The sequence below is a fragment of the Macaca nemestrina genome, chromosome 10 (assembly GCF_043159975.1).
Source record: "Macaca nemestrina isolate mMacNem1 chromosome 10, mMacNem.hap1, whole genome shotgun sequence".
Classification (NCBI taxonomy): Eukaryota; Metazoa; Chordata; class Mammalia; order Primates; family Cercopithecidae; genus Macaca; species Macaca nemestrina.
In genome coordinates, this window is record NC_092134.1 from 16,160,656 (window position 1) to 16,177,733 (window position 17,078).

Genomic DNA, 17,078 nt, shown 5'->3' on the forward strand with positions numbered 1-17,078 from the left:
ACATTATTATCGCCATTTTACAGATTAAGCAACTGAGGCCGTACTGTGTAATTTTAACTTCTTCATCTTCAGCGTCAGTAAAGAAGTAACTTCTTGAACTTCAAAAGCAAAGCTGGCTGATGTAAGAGGTGTAGCCTCAAACCACTGCAGTGTTGTTGCTCTTCACCAGGATTAAATCCCCTTTTAACCCAGCCACTTTGCTTTGCTTTTAACCTGTCTATGATGTGACCACTTTTTGAGGGGATGGGGGCAAGATCTCGTTCTGTTATCCAGACTGGGGTGCAGTGGTGCAATCATGGTTTAGTGCAGCTTCCGACTCCTGTGCTCAAGCGATCATCCTGCCTCAGCCTCCTGAGCTGTAGCTGGGACCACAGGTGTGCATCACCACATCCAGCTAATTAAAAAAATTTTTTTTTGTAGAGATGCAAGTCTCACTATGTTGCCCATTTTGGTCTCGGACTCCTGGCTCAAGCAATACTCCTGCCTCAGCCTTCCAAAGTGCTAGGATTACAGGCATGAGAAACCATGCCTGGCCTCAACAGCTTTTTTTAGAAATACTATACTCATAAGGAAGCTGCCGAGGCCCTACCTAGCTCAACAGGCTGTTTCGCCATCAGACTTTAATGTATTCCAACAGGCAGCGAGTCCTCCCTTTAAAAGCCTCAGCTAGGATGATGCACATTCACTTACAGAGGAAAACCTGCTACGGTAGCTGTAAAGATGCCCAGAAAAGACAGCGGGCGTGAGGCAGCTGGACTCGCACATCTGCTTAGGTGAGAGTGTTCAGGCAGACGTGAGGAGAGCCACAAGGGTGTGAAAAGGTGCGGAGGCGTTCCCGAGGCAAAAAGCAGCTTTCTCAGTGGTCTTAGTTTTATTAGCATGTACTTGCATATAAAACTTTTATAGAGATTCTTTTCCCAGGATGATTGATGCTGACATGGTCCTTGCTTACAAGCCTGCAAATGTCCAGGGCCTTCCGTAATGGGTTTTAGAGCTGAGGATCCCATGGGGTTGAGAAGGGAGTCTCCCCTTCCCCTCCTGGGGTGCTTCTGTTCTGATGCTTATGTGTGTGAGGGATAGTCAGAGACAGAAAACTAGCACATCAGCCAGTTCATGCTATAGCATGAGAAATATACTAAAGATTGGCTGGGCACAGTGGCTCATGCCTATAATCCCAGCACTTTGGGAGGCCGGGGTGGGCAAATCACTTGCGGTCAGGAGTTCCAGACCAGCCTGGTCAATATGGTGAAATCCCATCTCTATTAAAAATACAAAAATTAGGCCGGGCGCAGTGGTTCACGCCTGTAATCCCAGCACTTTGGGAGGCCGGGGTGGGCAAATCACTTGCGGTCAGGAGTTCCAGACCAGCCTGGTCAATATGGTGAAATCCCATCTCTATTAAAAATACAAAAATTAGGCCGGGCGCAGTGGTTCACGCCTGTAATCCCAGCACTTTGGGAGGCCGAGGTGGGCGGATCACGAGGTCAGGAGATCGAGACCATCCTGGCTAACACGGTGAAACTCCGTCTCTACTAAAAATACAAAAAATTAGCCAGGCGGGGTGGCGGACGCCTGTAGTCCCAGCTACTCGGGAGGCTGAGGCAGGAGAATGGCATGAACCTGGGAGGTAGAGCTTGCAGTGAGCTGAGATTGCGCCACTGCACTCCAGCCTGGGGGACAGAGCGAGACTCTGTCTCAAAAAAAAAAAAAAAAAAAAAAAGCCATTCATGGTGGCGGGCGCCTGTCGTCCCAGCTACTTGGAAGGCTGAGGCAAGAGCATCTCTTGAACCCAGGAGGTGGAGGCTGCAGTGAGCTGAAATCGCACCACTGTACTCCAGCCTGGGCAAAAAAAGAAAAAAAATACACTAAAGGAAGGAAATGGGGCAGACAGCCATCCCCTGGAACCCTAGAGAAGAGAGGGTGCTTGGGGTAGGTGGTCATGGAAGGTGCCACTGGGGAGGCCACATCTGCGCTGAGACCAGAAGGAGAGAAGGAGCCAGTGTGTGAAGAGAAGAGGGCGGGGAGGTCTGGGCAGAGGGCCCAGCACATGAGGAGAGTCAGAGAGTTGGGGCAGATCACGGAGGGTTGCCTTTGCCCTAGCGATGACTTGGGCTTCTTTTTGTCCTTGAAATGAAATGCACAGCGGTGGCCTGAAACACCAGCTGTATGTTAGCTCCTGCTGTTTTGATTATTGTTTTGCTCCGTTGCCCAAGCTGAAGTGTAGTGGTTCGATCTCGGCTCACTGCAGCATCAGTCACCCAGGCTCAAGTGATCCTCCTGCCTCAGCCTCCTGAGTAGCTGGAACTTACAGGCATGTACCACCCTGTCCGGCTCATTTTTTGTAGAGATGGGGTCTTGCCATGTTGCCCAGGCTGGTCTTGAACTCCTGGGCTCAAGCAGTCCACTCACCTCAGCCTCCCAAAGTGCTGAAATTATAGGTGTGAGCCACTGTGGCCAGCCAGCTCCTACATCTGTATGTCCTCCCAGGACCGCTCCCCTGAATTCCTAACTCACGTAGCAACTGCCCATTCACTTAATATCCAAAAGGCATGCTGCGTAACATGTCCGTTTCAAAGCAAGCGCCTCCTCATCCCTTCCAGAGGTCCCCTGTTCCTCTGTGGTGAACGGCAGCCTCAGTTGCCTGCAGTGGTCACCTTTGATTCCTCTCTTTTTCTCAGCCCTGCTTCCAGTTACTCAGCAAACACTGCCATTTCTACCTCCCACCGAGCCTGGAATTTGCTACTCCTCTCCCCTTCTTCCTCTGCTCCCCCAACCCCTGCCCTCATCCAGCTGCCGTGGTCTCTTGCCTGGGCTACCCCAGCAGCCTCCTCCCTGGTCCCCGTGTGTCTGTGTTCACTGCCTGTCCACCGTCCAGGCCCACAGTACCATGTGGCAGGGTCCTGTGAGAATGTCTCTTCTCTGCTGAAGATGTTCGGTCTCACCCATTGGGAGTCAGAGCCACCGCTCAGGCCTCTCAGTGTCCTGCAGGCCCCTGCTGCACACATCTCCCCAATTGTTTTTGCCCAAGTTACATGAACACTCTTTCTGTTCCCCACCCCAGGGCTCTAGCTCATGCTGTTCCTTCTTCCTAGAATGCTTTTCCCCTAGAGCTGGATTTTTGAGGCTGGGCTCTGGGTCTGGATGATTCTTCATTGGGGGTTGTGCTGGGCACTGTGGGGTGCTGAGCAGCATCCCTGGCCTCCACCCACTAGATGCTGGTAGCACCCTCCCCACCAGCTGGACACATGGGAGTCGAGAACCTCCCCTCCTTCAGGTCTCTGCTCAAATGTCACTTTTTTCCCTGTGGCCTTTCTGTGATCAACCTCATTTAAACTTGTGTCAGCCTCCTGCAGTCCCCTTTCCTTTCTCTGCTGAATTTCTCTGCGAAGTACTCATCACTGCCTGAGATACTCTATTTCCCATCTGTTTTGTGCTCTCCTAGATTCCCCATAAGGGATCCTGTCTGTCTGATTTACCTCTGCAGCCGGCACCTAGAACAGTGCCTGGCTCCTCGAAGGAATGCTTGTCGTGTCGCCGAGTTGCTCTCACTGTAAGAAGTCAACGCCAGGTGTCGGGGAAAGTGGGGGACTGACATGAGGCAGGGACAGGGATGAGAAGGTGTGTGCCTGGGGGAATGGTCTTGGCGACATTGTCCAGCTTTTGAAAGAGGCATTTGCCAGGAGCAAAAAGGACCAGTCCTTTCTTGCCAGAATCTTCTGTGCAGAAGTGTGGGTAGAATTGCCTGGTACATCTGAGCAATTCCAGGTGCTTCGAAACATTGAGAGATTAAGAGGCCAGCAGGTCTCACGCATTCATGTGCATGTGGATGCCCGGGAGATTGCGTTAAAATGCAGGTTCTGTAATCCCAGCACTTTGGGAGGCCAAGGCGGGAGGATCACTTGAGCCCAGGAGTTCAGGACTAGCCTGGGCAATATAGCGAGACGATGTCTTTACCAAAAATAAATTGGGTGTGGTGGTGCACACCTGTAGTCCCAGCTGCGCAGGAGATTGAGGAGGGAGGATCACTTTAGCCTGGGAGTTCAAGGCTGCAGTGAGCCATGATTGCACCACCGTATTAATGCAGGTTGATTCAGTAGGTCTGGCGTAGGGAGAGATGGTGCATCTCTAATAAACTCCAGTTGATGCAGATGCTGCCGGCCCAGGAACCACACTTTGAGTATCTTGGCTACTGGGAAGACACGAGCTGAGTGACACGCAGTCTCTGCCTTCAAGAGTCCCCATGGGGTCTCAGCTTCCCCACTGTGGGGAACGTCAAATGCTGAACAGTGAGTGCAGGAAGGGGAACTCAGAGGGGCACTGGGCAGGCAGCCCTGCAGAGGAAAGACCCAAGTGGCCCCCTCAGTGTGGGGAGCCCTGGAACGGTGGAAGTTCCAGCCTGAGAATCTGGGGCCTGGCTGCACCCTCACCTTGGAGGTCGGTTAGCCTTGCGGTGGTTGGCAGGGGTTGGGGAACGCCACGCTCAATACCCCTAGAGAGAACTTTGCAAGTGAGCTGGGCCCCAAAAGCTGCCGGAAACCAACCCACAGCACGAGGCTTGAGGAAGAGCCCAGCCCAGTCCTCGGTGGTTTTTTGAGTCTGGTCCTTCCCTTCTTGTCGGCCTGACGCTTGTCCTGCCCGCTTCCTGGGTCCCAGATGGGGCCTCTCGGGCGGGCGACTGGGTGCTGGGTGAGAACAGATGCCGAGGGAAGAGCGTTCTCGCTCTTTCTCTCTTTAAAGTGAAAATGCACAACCGGAAGGAAGGAAGTGGTGAGCGCGAGGAAGCGCAAGACAGTTTGAGCCAGCCTGGAGATGGAGCTGGAGTCCCATGCCAACTCTAGCTGTGTGACCGGGGCATAGTACTTTTGTCTCCCTGGGCCTTGTGTTCTGGTCTGTAGAACAGGATCATCATTGTTGCCACTCATGATTACGTGGGGTGATTAAGTGTTGCAGTGCTCAGCACAGCCTGATGTCGTGAGAGCCCTTCAGGACTCCAGGGGGACATTCTGAAGCCCCCAAGGCTCACGCCGTCCCGCAGGAGGCCTGGAAGGTGTGTGGTCCTGGAGCCCTCATGGGCAATCCCCGCTACCTTGGTGGTCACTGGTGCAGCACCACTGGCCACTGAGAATCAGCTCCGGCTGAGGGCAGTGACCTGCCGTCAGCCCTGGGCTCTGAGGTGAGGCAGAGCCCGTTCCCATGGCTGCAGCCTGGGCTGAGACACCTTTAGCCAAGCCGGTTCATCCAGCCTGGCGGGAACCTGGGGAGGAAGGAAAACAAAACTGACACGAGTATTGATGGAGCATGAAACTGATGGAATGAAAAGGTTAGTGCGTCCTAAGTGCTGGACTCAAGGCCGGCGCTCTCCTTGTTGAAAAGGGACATTGACAGGTTTTAGGGAAAGTCCCTGCAGGCCAGGCACCACCATGCCACTGCCTGGGTCCACCAGCTTCATTCTTAACAATGAGAAGTGGCTTCATCTCTCTGCCTCAGTTTCCTCATCTTTAAAATGGGCACAGGCCGGGCGCAGTGGCTCACACCTGTAATCCCAGCACTTTGGGAGGCTGAGGTGGGCAGATCACCTGAGGTCAGGAGTTTGAGACCAGCCTGGCCAACATGGTGAAACCCCGTCTCTACTAAAAATACAAAAATTAGCCGGGCATGGTGGCGCACACCTGTAATCCTAGCTACTCAGGTGACTGAGGCACAAGAATCACTTGAACCCAGGAGGCAGAGGTTGCAGTGAGCAGAGATCATGCCACTGCGCTCCAGCCTGGGTGGCAGAGTGAGACTCTGTCTCAAAAAACAAAAAAAGTTAAGAAGATAAAGTGGGCATAAGCACCTACTTTATAGGGTTGTTGTGATCTCTATGTAATAATGTAAAGCTCTTAGAATAGTTCCTTCCATTCTGAGGGTATATAGGTTAGCTGCTGTTAGATTATTATTATTACTACTATTAATACTGCTGCAGCGATTACTGTTGCTGCTGCTGCTGCCGTTATTACTGTTATTATTTTAAAATTAAGAGCTTACCCTGTGTCAGGCAGTCTGCTCAGCATCTTATGTGGATTTATCTCATTTGGTCATCTAATTAGCCCCATCATGTTACCTGGATATTCCTACGATCCCCATTTTACAGGTGAGAACTCACGGCTTGGAGATGTGCTGTGATTACTCAAGACCATGTGCTGGTAAGGGGCAGAGCCTGGGCCAGCACCCCTCTCCCCACCTCGCGTTTGACCCTGAACCATCCCCTTTGATATGGGAATAGGTCTGCACCCATCTCACAGATGAGGAAACTGAGGCTCCAAGAGTCAGGCACCTGTGGTGAGGGGGAGGTGAGAGTCAGGTGTGGGCATAGCAGGTGCCTATGGAGAGAGAGAGCAGAGGCAACGGGCTTCAGAGCCATTTACACACCTGCTGGGGGTTGTGAAGCCAGGACCTGGGGACAACACTGTGTCCCCAGCTCAGTTCCCAGCAGGTCAGGCATGTCTTATTGCTGCTGGTTGGGGACAGGCCTCTTGTGTTGAGTTAATTTCTTCTCCAGGCACATGGGTCAGGCTCCTCTAGGTGGTTTCTCCCCCACCTCTCCTTCCTCTCTCCTGGGACATTGGGGTCTGCTCTCCTTCCAGGGTCTGGACACCTGGGCCCTGGGGAAGGGCAGTGCCTCAGGATGGACCAGACAAAGAGGGAAGCCCTGCCCGCAGCCACCTTCATTATTATTCGCTTCATTATTTGCTCAGCAAACCATTTATTGATCACCTTGCTAAGCCCAGCTGTGCAAGGCATTGAGGACAGGGTGCTGTGGAAATCACAGGGTCCCCATCCCGCAAGCTGCCATCTGTGGTGCACTCCCAGTTCACCAGACACTGTGCTGAGCATGTTGCGGACTTGATCACCTCTAAGCTGTACAGCAATCCTGTGAAGTTCCTGTTTGCAAAGGAGCAGACGGAGACTGAGTGTGGCAACGCCGTTTGACCCAGGTAGCAGAGCAGGGTAGAACCCAAGTGTGATTCCAGAGGCTGTGCCCGTCACCCCTCAGTCAGTATCAGTGTGCCCTCTTCACAGAAGAGAAAACTGAGACCGAGGAAGGATTAGCAACAGCCAGTGAAAGCCAGAGAGGGTTTGGCTAGCAGCATAGCAGCCAGTGGCTTCTCTGTTCTCCCAGATTCCCTCTGGAGCTCCTTGTGGTCCCTTTCTCAGTCCGGGAATCTGGGCCTTGGAAAATGGATTCTGTTCGGGTGGCCAGGGAGAGTAGGACATCAGGGTATCTGGTGAGAGCATGGCTGTACTCTACCTAGCTTCCAAGCTGACTCTTCCACGCCCCCACTGGGTGAGCTGGGGTAGGTCGCCAAAACCTGTCTGCTGAGCCTGAAGCATCAGGGATAATAGGAGCCCTTGTGGGGTCACTGGGAAACGAGATGGCTCCGGCCAAGTCGCTCGCACGTTTGTGAGCTGTAGCTGTCATTGTCATCCGATTGTGATTTTGTAGAATGTGATCATCTCTCCTGGTAACCTTGACTCATTCAGGGCTCTGGTCTCTGTATTCTGTCCCCTCCTGTGGTTGCCTCCCACTAATGAGGAAAAAGGGCAGAGCATCGAGCTGTCTGCCAGCAGTGAGGGTGTGACCTGCACAGAGAAAAGCATGTGTCACACACAGAGGGACTTTCACAGACGGAACATGCAACAGAATGTTCCCGGTCCCCAAAAGGCCCCCATGTTCCCTCTCGATCACCCCCAACTCCGAGGCAGTTCATCACCCCGACTTCTAGCCGCAGAAGTTCGTGTTGTCACTTTGTGTTCTTTACATAAATGGAGTTGTACTGCAGTAGCACAGTGGTTCTTTTTTGTTTTTTTAAAGACTTATTAGGCCAGGCGCGGTGGCTCACGCCTGTAATCCCAGCACTTTGGGAGGCCGAGACGGGCGGATCACAAGGTCAGGAGATCGAGACCATCCTGGCTGACACGGTGAAACCCCGTCTCTACTAAAAGTACAAAAAACCAGCCAGGCGAGGTGGCGGGCGCCTGTAGTTCCAGCTACTCGGGAGGCTGAGGCAGGAGAATGGCGTAAACCAAGGAGGCGGAGCTTGTAGTGAGCCAAGTTGGCGCCACTGCACTCCAGCCTGGGCGACAGAGCAAAGACTCCGTCTCAAAAAAAAAAAAAAAAGACTTATTAGAAAATTTTAACAGCTTTATAGAGATGTAATTCACATACTGTAAAATTAGCCCATTGAAAATGTCCAGTCCATTTTAGAGCACCTCAGAAGCTCCGCACGGGTTAGCCATCACCCCGCCCCAGCCCCTGGAAACCGCATCTCTCCGCTTTGTCTCCCTGTATATGTCTTTTCTGGATGTTTCCTATAAATGGCATCGTATACCAAGGGGCCATTTGTGTCTGGCTTCTCCCACTGAGCATCATGTCTTCCAGGTACATCCGTGCTGTGGCATGGATGAGAATCTCGTTCCTGGACAGGTGCAGTGGCTCAAACCTGTAACCCTAGCACTTTGGGACGCTAAGACAGGTGGATTACCTGAGGTCAGGAGTTTGAGACCAGCCTGGCCAACTGGTGAAACCCCATCTCTATTAAAAATACAAAAGTTAGCTGGGCGTGGTAGCACATGCCTGTAATCCCAGCTACTTGGGAGGCTGAGGCAGGAGAATTGCTTGAACACGGGAGGCGGAGGTTGCAGTGAGCCGAGATCGCGCCGCTGTGCTCCAGCCTGGGCAACAGAGAGCGAGACTCCATCTCAAAAAACCAAAACAAAAAACCTTGTTCCTTTTTATGGCCGAAAAATAATCTTATTTTTTTTCATGGCCAAATAACATCCCATCTCTCCGGCCAGCTGTTCCAAGTCTGCCTCCTTCTTTGGAACTGGGTTCCTGGGAATCTAAAACATGAGTCTGCCCTGACGCGGCTCCTGAGTTTGGCCAGAGGCCATGAGTGAGCGCAGCCGAAAGGCCTGGGTGGGAGGGACAGGAGGCCATGCCGGGGACGCAGAGGGACCCAGGACCGGGTCCTGTTGTGCCTCTCCATGCCTCCATCCCTATCCCTCCAGTGCGTAAGGTGGGGCAGCACAGGGGCCAGCGAGGCGTTCATGGAATCTTCCAACTCAAACAGCGTAGAATCCCCCGTGTCTGTTTTGCCTCCTCCTCTCCAGCATCTGTCTTAGTGTTGAATCCCACTTCCAATGACTGTCCCGCCATCTCTTCCCACCCAGAGGTCCTCATTTTCAGTGGGCTGATTTCCTCCGCCTTCCCTACCTGGGCCTGATCCCTTTTTCCCTAGGCACCAGCCTGTGCGCTGGGTCCTTCCCAAGACGCTGCCTGTGGAGGCTCATGGAGCAGAAGGAAAAGGTGAGCAGGAAGCACATTCAGAGAACCCAGGATGGCCTTCTGTGAAGGGCAGGGGAGGAGGGCAGGCAGGTGAGGGAGTGACTGACGCCCCTGCCTGCAAACCTGCAGCCTCTAGGACTCAGCAATACCTCTGCCAGCTACAGGGTGTCCTCCTGTGAAATTCACGCTCCCCTGTCCAGAGCCAAGCTTTTTTTGCTCTTTTTTTTTTTTTTTTTTTTTAAGAGATTGAAGTCTCACTGTATCACCCAGGCTGCAGTGCAGTGGCACCATCGTAGCTCACCATACCCGTGAACTCCTGGGCTCACACAATCCTCTTGCCTCAGCCTCCTGTGCTGATTGCTAGCTGGGACTACAAGCGTGTGCCATCACGCCTGGCTGGCTGGCTTTTTTTTTTTTTTAACAGCTTTACTGAAATGTAATTCACGTAATACAACTCAATCATTAAAATGTGCAATCCAGTGACATTCGTATGTACAGAGTTCTGTCTGCATCCAGAACTACAGTCAATATTAGAACATTTTCATCACTCCCAAAAGAAAGCTGTACCCTCAGCTGGCCCTGAGTTTGGCCAGAGGCCATGAGTGAGCCCAGCCGAAAGGCCTGGACAGGAGGCCATACTGGGGACACAGAGGGACCCAGGAACCAGGGCCAGGTCCCCAACCCCCTGACCACCACCAATCTGCTTTCTACTGCTGTGTATTTACCTATTCCAGAGAGTTCATGTAAATGTAATTATGTAATATGTGACCATTTGTAACGGGCTTCTTTCACTTAGCATAAGGTTTTTTTGTTTGTTTGTTTGTATTTTGAGATGGAGTCTACCAGACTGTAGTGCAATGGTGAGATCTTGGCTCACTGCAACCTCTACCTCCCGGATTCAAGCAACTCTTGTGCCTCAGCCTCCCAAGTAGCTGAGATTACAGACGTGCACCACCACACTCGACTAATTTTTGTATTTTTAGTAGAGATGGGGTTTCACCATGTTGGCCAGGCTGGTCTCAAACTCCTGACCTCAAGTGATCCGCCTGCCTCGGCCTCCCACAGTGCTGAGATTACAGGTGTGAGCCACTGTGCCCGGCCTCGCTTAGCACCATGTTTTTTAGATTCATTTGTGTTGTAGCATGTATCAGTACTTGGTTCCTTTTTATGGCTAAAAAATACTCCATTGTGGTTGCAGTGAGCCGAGATTGCGCCACTGCACTCTAGCCTGGGCGACAGAGCGAGACTCCGTCTCAAAAAACAAACAAACAAACAAACTCCATTGTGTGGACTACATTTTATTTCTCCATTTATGAGTCGACAGACGTTTGGGCTGTTTCTGCTTTGTGGGTGGGGAATGCTGCTGTGAAATTCATGCACAGGTTTTTATTTCTCTTGGGCATATCCCTAGGAGTGGAATTGCTGGGTCATCTGTTAACTCCAGGTTTAACCTTTGAGGACCTGCCAGACTGTTTTCCAGAGCTCCAAGCCAGCACCCCACTGCTCTGAATACTTACCTGGGGATTTGAGGATAGGTTTCAGGCAGTCTCTGAATCCCCAGAATGGACACAAATCCCATATCTCTGCATTTTTTTGAAGATGAATGTCCAGTCCACCTCTTGGATTCTCAAAAGTATCTCAAGCCCAGGCCAGTGGCTCATACCTGTAACCCCAGCACTTTGGAAGGCTGAGGCAGGAGGATCACTTGAACCCAGGAGTTCAAGACCAGCTGGGGCAACATGTCAACCCCTTGTCTCTCCAAAAAATTTTAAAAATTAGCTAGGCATGGTGGCGTGCACCTGTGGTCCTAGCTGCTTGGGAGGCTGAGGCAAGAGGATTGCTTGAGCTCAGTAGATGGAGGCTGCAGCGAGCTATGATCGCACCACTGCACTCCAGCCTGGGTGGCAGTGAGACTATCTCAAAAAAGAAAAGTATCTGAGCCTCCAAATCCTCCCTGCCTTTGCCCAGTCTAAAGGTTAGAGGAAGGGGCAGGTAAGTGAAGCGTATTCCAGTTCTGTCTCCTAACTCTGAACTATTCTTGTGGGGCCTGTTGGGGATCCAAAATACAGCTTGATACAGGATGAAAATGCCAGCTGACATCTGCTGTCTTTTCCTACTCTCTTCCTGGTATCTCTTCTTGGAAACCAGCAAGGAGAACTTCAACAATGTCCCGGACCTGGAGCTCAACCCCATCCGATCCAAAATTGTTCGTGCCTTCTTCGACAACAGGTGGGCGTTTTCCCCTGAACCAGCCCAGTGGCAGGTACCTCTGTGTTGTGTGACATCTTGTGGTACTCATTGCCCAGAATGGCCCTTTGAGCTTATGCCCAGAAGGGGGGAACGAGCTGGGTAGGGGTTATAAGCACAGGTTGGGGGTTGGACCATTCTGGATTCACAGCTGGGCGACTGGGCAGCTCACTCAAGTTCTCTGGGCCTCTGTATTTGTTATCTCTGGCTGTGTAACAAATTACCCCAAAACTTCATAGATTAAAACAATAGCCAGGCATGGTAGTGCACACCTATAGTCTCTGCTACTGGAGAGGCTGAGGTGGGAGGATACTTGAGGCCAGAAGTTCGAGGTTGTAGTGAGCTGTGATTGCACCACTGTTCTCCAGCCTGGGCAACAGAGTGAGGCCCTGTTTCTAAAAAAAATAAAATGAAAACAACAATTAAAAAAGAATAATTCTCTTAGAAACATTCTAAGACAACTGTTGAGGAAGACTTTTTAAAAAAGAAAATTCAAGCCTGGGCATGGTGGCTTATGCCTTTAATCCCAGCACTTTGGGAGGTCAAGGGGGGCAGATCACCTGAGGTCAGGAGTTCAAGACCAGCCTGGCCAACATGATGAAACCCTGTTTCTACTAAAAATAAAAGAATTAGCAGGACGCAGTGGCTCACGCCTGTAATCCCAGCACTTTGGGAGGCCGAAGTGGGCAGATCCCTTGAAGTCAGGAGTTCAAGACTAGCCTGGCCAACATGGTGAAACCCTGTCTCTACTAAAAATACAAAAATTAGTTGGGTGTGGTAGTGCACGTCTGTAATCCCAGCTACTCAGGAGGCTGAGGCAGGAGAATCTCTTGAACCCGGGAGACAGAGGTTGCAGTGAGCCAAGATTGTGCCACTGCACTGTCCAGCCTGGGCGAGAGTCAGTGAGACTCCATCTCAGAAAAACGCTTTCCAGTTTTTCTTTCTTTTTTTTTTTAATTATCTCATCATTTCTTTGGGTGAGGAAAGGAACCTGGGTGCAAATTAGCTGGGGGTCTCAAAGACTCATTAGCTTCAGCCAAGGCATTAGCTGGGACTGGGGTCCCTCACCTCGTGGCTCGACCAGGGAGGCTCTGTTTCCAGGTTCAGCCTTGTGGCTGCTGGCTGAAGGCATCTCCTGGGCCCTCCACAGAGCTGCCCTCAGCATGGCAGCTTGCTTCCTCCAGAGCCAGCCGTCTGAATGAAACAGCGGGACATCCCACTATCTTTTTGTAACTGACACCCCATTCCTCCTGCTCTGTCTCTTCATTAGAAGTGAGTCACTAGGTCACCCCCCTCTTGATGGGACAGCACAGGGACGTGACTACCAGGAGACACAGGGATTTGGGGGGCCATCTGGGAGGATACCTCAGTTTCACCATCTCTAAAATGGAGATAATTGGCTGGGCGCGGCAGCTCATACCTGTAATCCCAGCACTGTGGGAGGCCAAGGCCGGCAGATCACTTGAGGTCAGGAGTTCAAGACCAGCCAGGTCAACATGGTGAAACCCTGTCTCTACTAAAAATACAAAAAATTAGCCAGGTGTGGCGGCGTACACCTGTAATCCGAGCTACTCGGGAGGCTGAGGCAGGAGAATCCCTTGAACTCGGGAGGTGGAGGTTGCAGTGAGCCGAGATCACACCACTGCACTCTAGCCTGGGCAACGGAATGAGACTCTGTCTCAAAATAAAATAAAGTGGAGATAATCATAGCACTTGCCTAGCAGGGTTGCTGTGAAGGGGAGTGGGGGGATGTGTGGTGAAGCGCGAGGTTAGCTATTCATATGTTCATCGCCGTGGCTTACAAAGAGGTGTGCACCCTGGCCAGTGTCCCAGAGCTGAGGCACAGGCCAGAGCTCATGCCCCAGTGTCCAGTATTGTTTAAGGTAAAAGACCTGGGTTTGCGGGATGGAGCCTGGAGGTGTCTGGGACTCTGCGGGGGATGAAGGGGTGGGTGTACCCTCCCCATGCTGCTGGGGCCTGTGGCAGCCACACTGAGGCCAGCCAGCCTATTTGCCCCAATGTCCCCACGTCTGCAAAGATGGTTGGGAAGTGGAGGATGGGCAGAAAGAGGAAGGACGGGAACAGGTGTGGTGTGGTGATGAGACCTGGGGCTTCCCTGATGGTTTTGAGCTGTGCAGGGATGAAACGCTCACCCTGGTTCTGCCAGGGATGTGGGACCCTGGGCAAGGTGCTGAGCCTCCCTGAGTCCCACTGGAAACTGGGGGTGCTGCTCACTGGGAGAGGGGTCCTTCAGCTGCCCCTGGAGATGCAGGGGCCTTCCTCTGTGGCCCATGGGGCAAGGCCTGGTGAGACAGTGACCAAGAGTTAAACCGGAAAAGCAGGGAGAGAAGGTTCCAGGTGATGGGAACTGTGTGTGCAAAGGCCCTGTGGCACAGGGAGCTTGGGGAGCTGAGAGGCAGACCTAGCTGGATCACAAGAGAGGCCAGTGTGATGTGGGGAGGGCAGGCTGCATCAGGCAGCCTCTGTGGACCAGCAACAGGGGTCTTCAGGAGCTGAGATGGGGGCGCTGATGGACTTTGAGGTGAGGGTGTGGGGGGGGGGTGGGTGAGCCAGGTTTGCACTTTGCAGAGGTCGCTGTTGCTGCTGGTTGGTTGTAGGGTGGGAATGGGAGGTGGAGGCCAGGGAGGAGTGAATCGTGGTCCCGGGCTTGGGTCAGGGCTGCCCTGAGGATCTGGGGCACAGGGGGCAGCTCTGAGCCACCTGGGAGATTATAGATGAGGAGGAAGGGTTGGATCAGGAGTTGGGGTGAGAGACCTGGTACCAAAGGAGTCTTCACGGCCAGTTGCCATGTTTGCCAAAGAGGAGGGGCCTGTGGAGCTTAAGTGACTGTGAAGTGTGTGAAGTTGCACAGTCGGTGGCAAAGACAGAGTGGAATCCGGTGCACCATCTCCCTTTAAATCCTGGCTCTCAGAGAAAGGACTCAGAGGTGGGCGGTGCGTCTTAGGCCAGTCCCCAAATGAGCCAAAGTAGGCGTCAGGGTGGGAGGCGTGGCCCCTGACGGGACCTAGAGTTGGAGGCACTGACAGGAAGATGGTATAGGAGACTGGAGCCCAGGGGCCGCCTGTGCATGCGTGTGTGTGTTTGTGCACATGCGCACGCGAGAGGGAGCATGTGTCCACGTGTAGGAGTGTGTGTCTGTGCGAGGCTTGTTTTCAGAAGGCTTGGGTGCAACTCTGGCCAGTTGTAAAGTTGGAAGAGGGAACTTCTGGGGTGGATGAGAGGTGGATTTCACAAGGGCATATGTTTGTCCAAACACAAGACCTGTGCATTTTAGTGTATGCTCTTATTCCTTAAAGAAAAACTTGACCCAAGGTCACTTGGCTGTCAGCTGTCACTTGTAGGAACTGGGATTCCAACTCGGGTCTGTCGGCCTCACGATCCTGGACAGACCCAGGAGTTGTGTTTTGGGCTCTTGAGGTGGAATTCGCGTACCTGCCAGGCTGTTCTCCATCAACAGCCGCACTCCAGGAGACAGGGTGTGGGGAAAGGGCCAGGGCGGACACCTCTCTGGTTTTCAGAAGACGAGAGGGTGCACTGGGCATGCTGCTGCCAGACGTAGGGACAGGCAGATGGAGGCAGTAGCCTCCTCCTCCTTTGAGGGTCTGATTTAGGACAGAGTCGTGGAAGGACTGGCACAGGCGCCAGTGGCGCTCCCTGAAGGTAGGGGACAGGGACCTCAGTCACTGGGGAATATGGAGTGTTCAGAAGGTGGATGTTGAAACAAGTGGCCACATCTCACATCTCAGGGGGACTCCAGGTGGGACAGGCCTGTGGGGACCCTGAGGAGGGAGCTAGGCAGAAAGGGGCAGTGAGGTCTGCGCTGGTGCGGGTGGCTGAGACCACCCTGCAGGCCTGGAAGTCCAGGTGGGACTGGGGATTACCAGGAGGACGGGGGAGGCCCCAGGAGGGTGCTGAGCAGGGGAGTGACAGGCTCCGATTTGCATTTTGCAAAGCTCATTCCGGCTGCACTTGGAGTGCACGGGAAGGTGGGGGCTGGGCCAGGCAGCTGCAGGGGCCAGGAGAGAAAAGGAAGGTTCCCAGGGGACTGACTAGAGGTGTGAACCTGGGGATGGGTTGGGTGTGGGGATGTGGGGGGCACCAGGAGACTCCGGGTCTGGAGCTGAGAGCAGCTGTCATTGTGCCTGCCTGATGGAGCTGCCACGGAAAGATGGCCAGGGATCTAGGCCGAGCCAGAAGCGGAGGGTGGTGGCCAGGTATGGGGCGGTGAGAGCCTCCCCTATGGGTCCCCGGACCTCAGCCTCCAGCTGCTCTTTAGAGATACCTGGTGTGGAGAAAGGGAGGTGCCAGTGACTAAGGCTGGCCCAGAAGTCACCGAGGGAGGGGATGATTTTAAGAAGGGTTTCCTCTGGCCTGCACCCAGAACACTTCGTGGGCTACAGCTGGGAGCCTGTAACTGTTGGAAAAGGGCTTCACGTCATATCCTGTAAATGCTGAGAAGAAGCTGGAGGAGGATTTCAGAGGAGATGCTGGAAACAGGATTTTCCTTTCAAGAAATACCAGCCTCAGCCTTTGTTCCTAAGACTTTTTGGGAACAGGTCTTGGGAAAGGGGTATTGTGAGCCCATCCCCACCTCCAGGGGCACTCCATTCCTTACAGGAGAATTAGAAAGTTAAGGTGGCATCTTTGCAAAAGGAGAGAAGATGGCCTGCCCTCATGCTGGGCCACAGATTTAGATGTAGCCCCTGTTTTCTGTCCACTGATCTTCATCCTGGTGCTCATTTTAGAAATGGGAGCAGAGCGCTGGGTATGGTGGCACGTGCCTGTAATCCCAGCAGCTGAGGAGGCTGAGGCAGTAGGATTGCATATGGCCAGGGTTCAAGACCAGTCTGGGCAATATAGTGAGATTGCATCTCAAAAACAAAACAAAACAAAAAAAAAACAAAAAACCTTTTATTTAGAAAATGGAGTGGAGAGCAGGTGGGGCTGGTTCCAGGTGCTCTGTCTGGGTTTCCTTGGCGCTGGCTCTCATTGCCTTTGGAGACCATAATGTTGGTCTCTGCAGACCTCTGGGAGCACTCGGAGGGGAAGGGACCCTCCTTCCTTGAATTGGGTCCTGAGGCTGAAGCAGAGCAGGTCTCAACCGTCCCAGAGAAGGACACACACCCTGCCTTCCCCAGGGGTCTGTCACATTTTCGCCCGTGCTAATCTTAATCCCTCTTGCTGCAGCCTAAACCACTTGAGAAGGACGTGTGAGCCAGTCGCTGTGGGAAGGGCTTTCAGAGCAGCCTGATAAGTCCGGGGGCTATTTTTATGCTCTGTAAATTTGGTCTGTGCCGCCCACAGCGAGAACTTCAAGGTTATTAAAGCCTGTGGCAGGAGCAGTTGGGAGCTTCATCCGATAAAAGAAAGAAGGGAGACCTGTGAAAACACATAAAGATGGGCCTTCCTGAGGGAAGGACGGATCTCATCCCGCAGATGGGCAGTTTCTGCCTTCTCTCATCCAGACTTGGGACCCCACCTC

At 52.8% G+C, this 17,078-nt stretch overlaps 1 protein-coding gene across 2 annotated transcripts in view; it reads left to right on the top strand.

Moving 5' to 3' along the window:
* LOC105495160 (tescalcin) overlaps positions 1-17,078 on the top strand; it is an 80,959-nt gene that overhangs the window by 32,346 nt on the left and 31,535 nt on the right. Inside the window, exon 3 of one of the 2 annotated variants that reach the window (XM_011764419.3) lies at positions 11,477-11,557. The exons of the other annotated variant lie outside the window; for it this stretch is intronic. Coding sequence (XP_011762721.1) covers positions 11,477-11,557 — 81 coding nt within the window. The remainder of the gene's footprint in view (positions 1-11,476; positions 11,558-17,078) is intronic. 2 annotated transcript variants of the gene reach the window in all.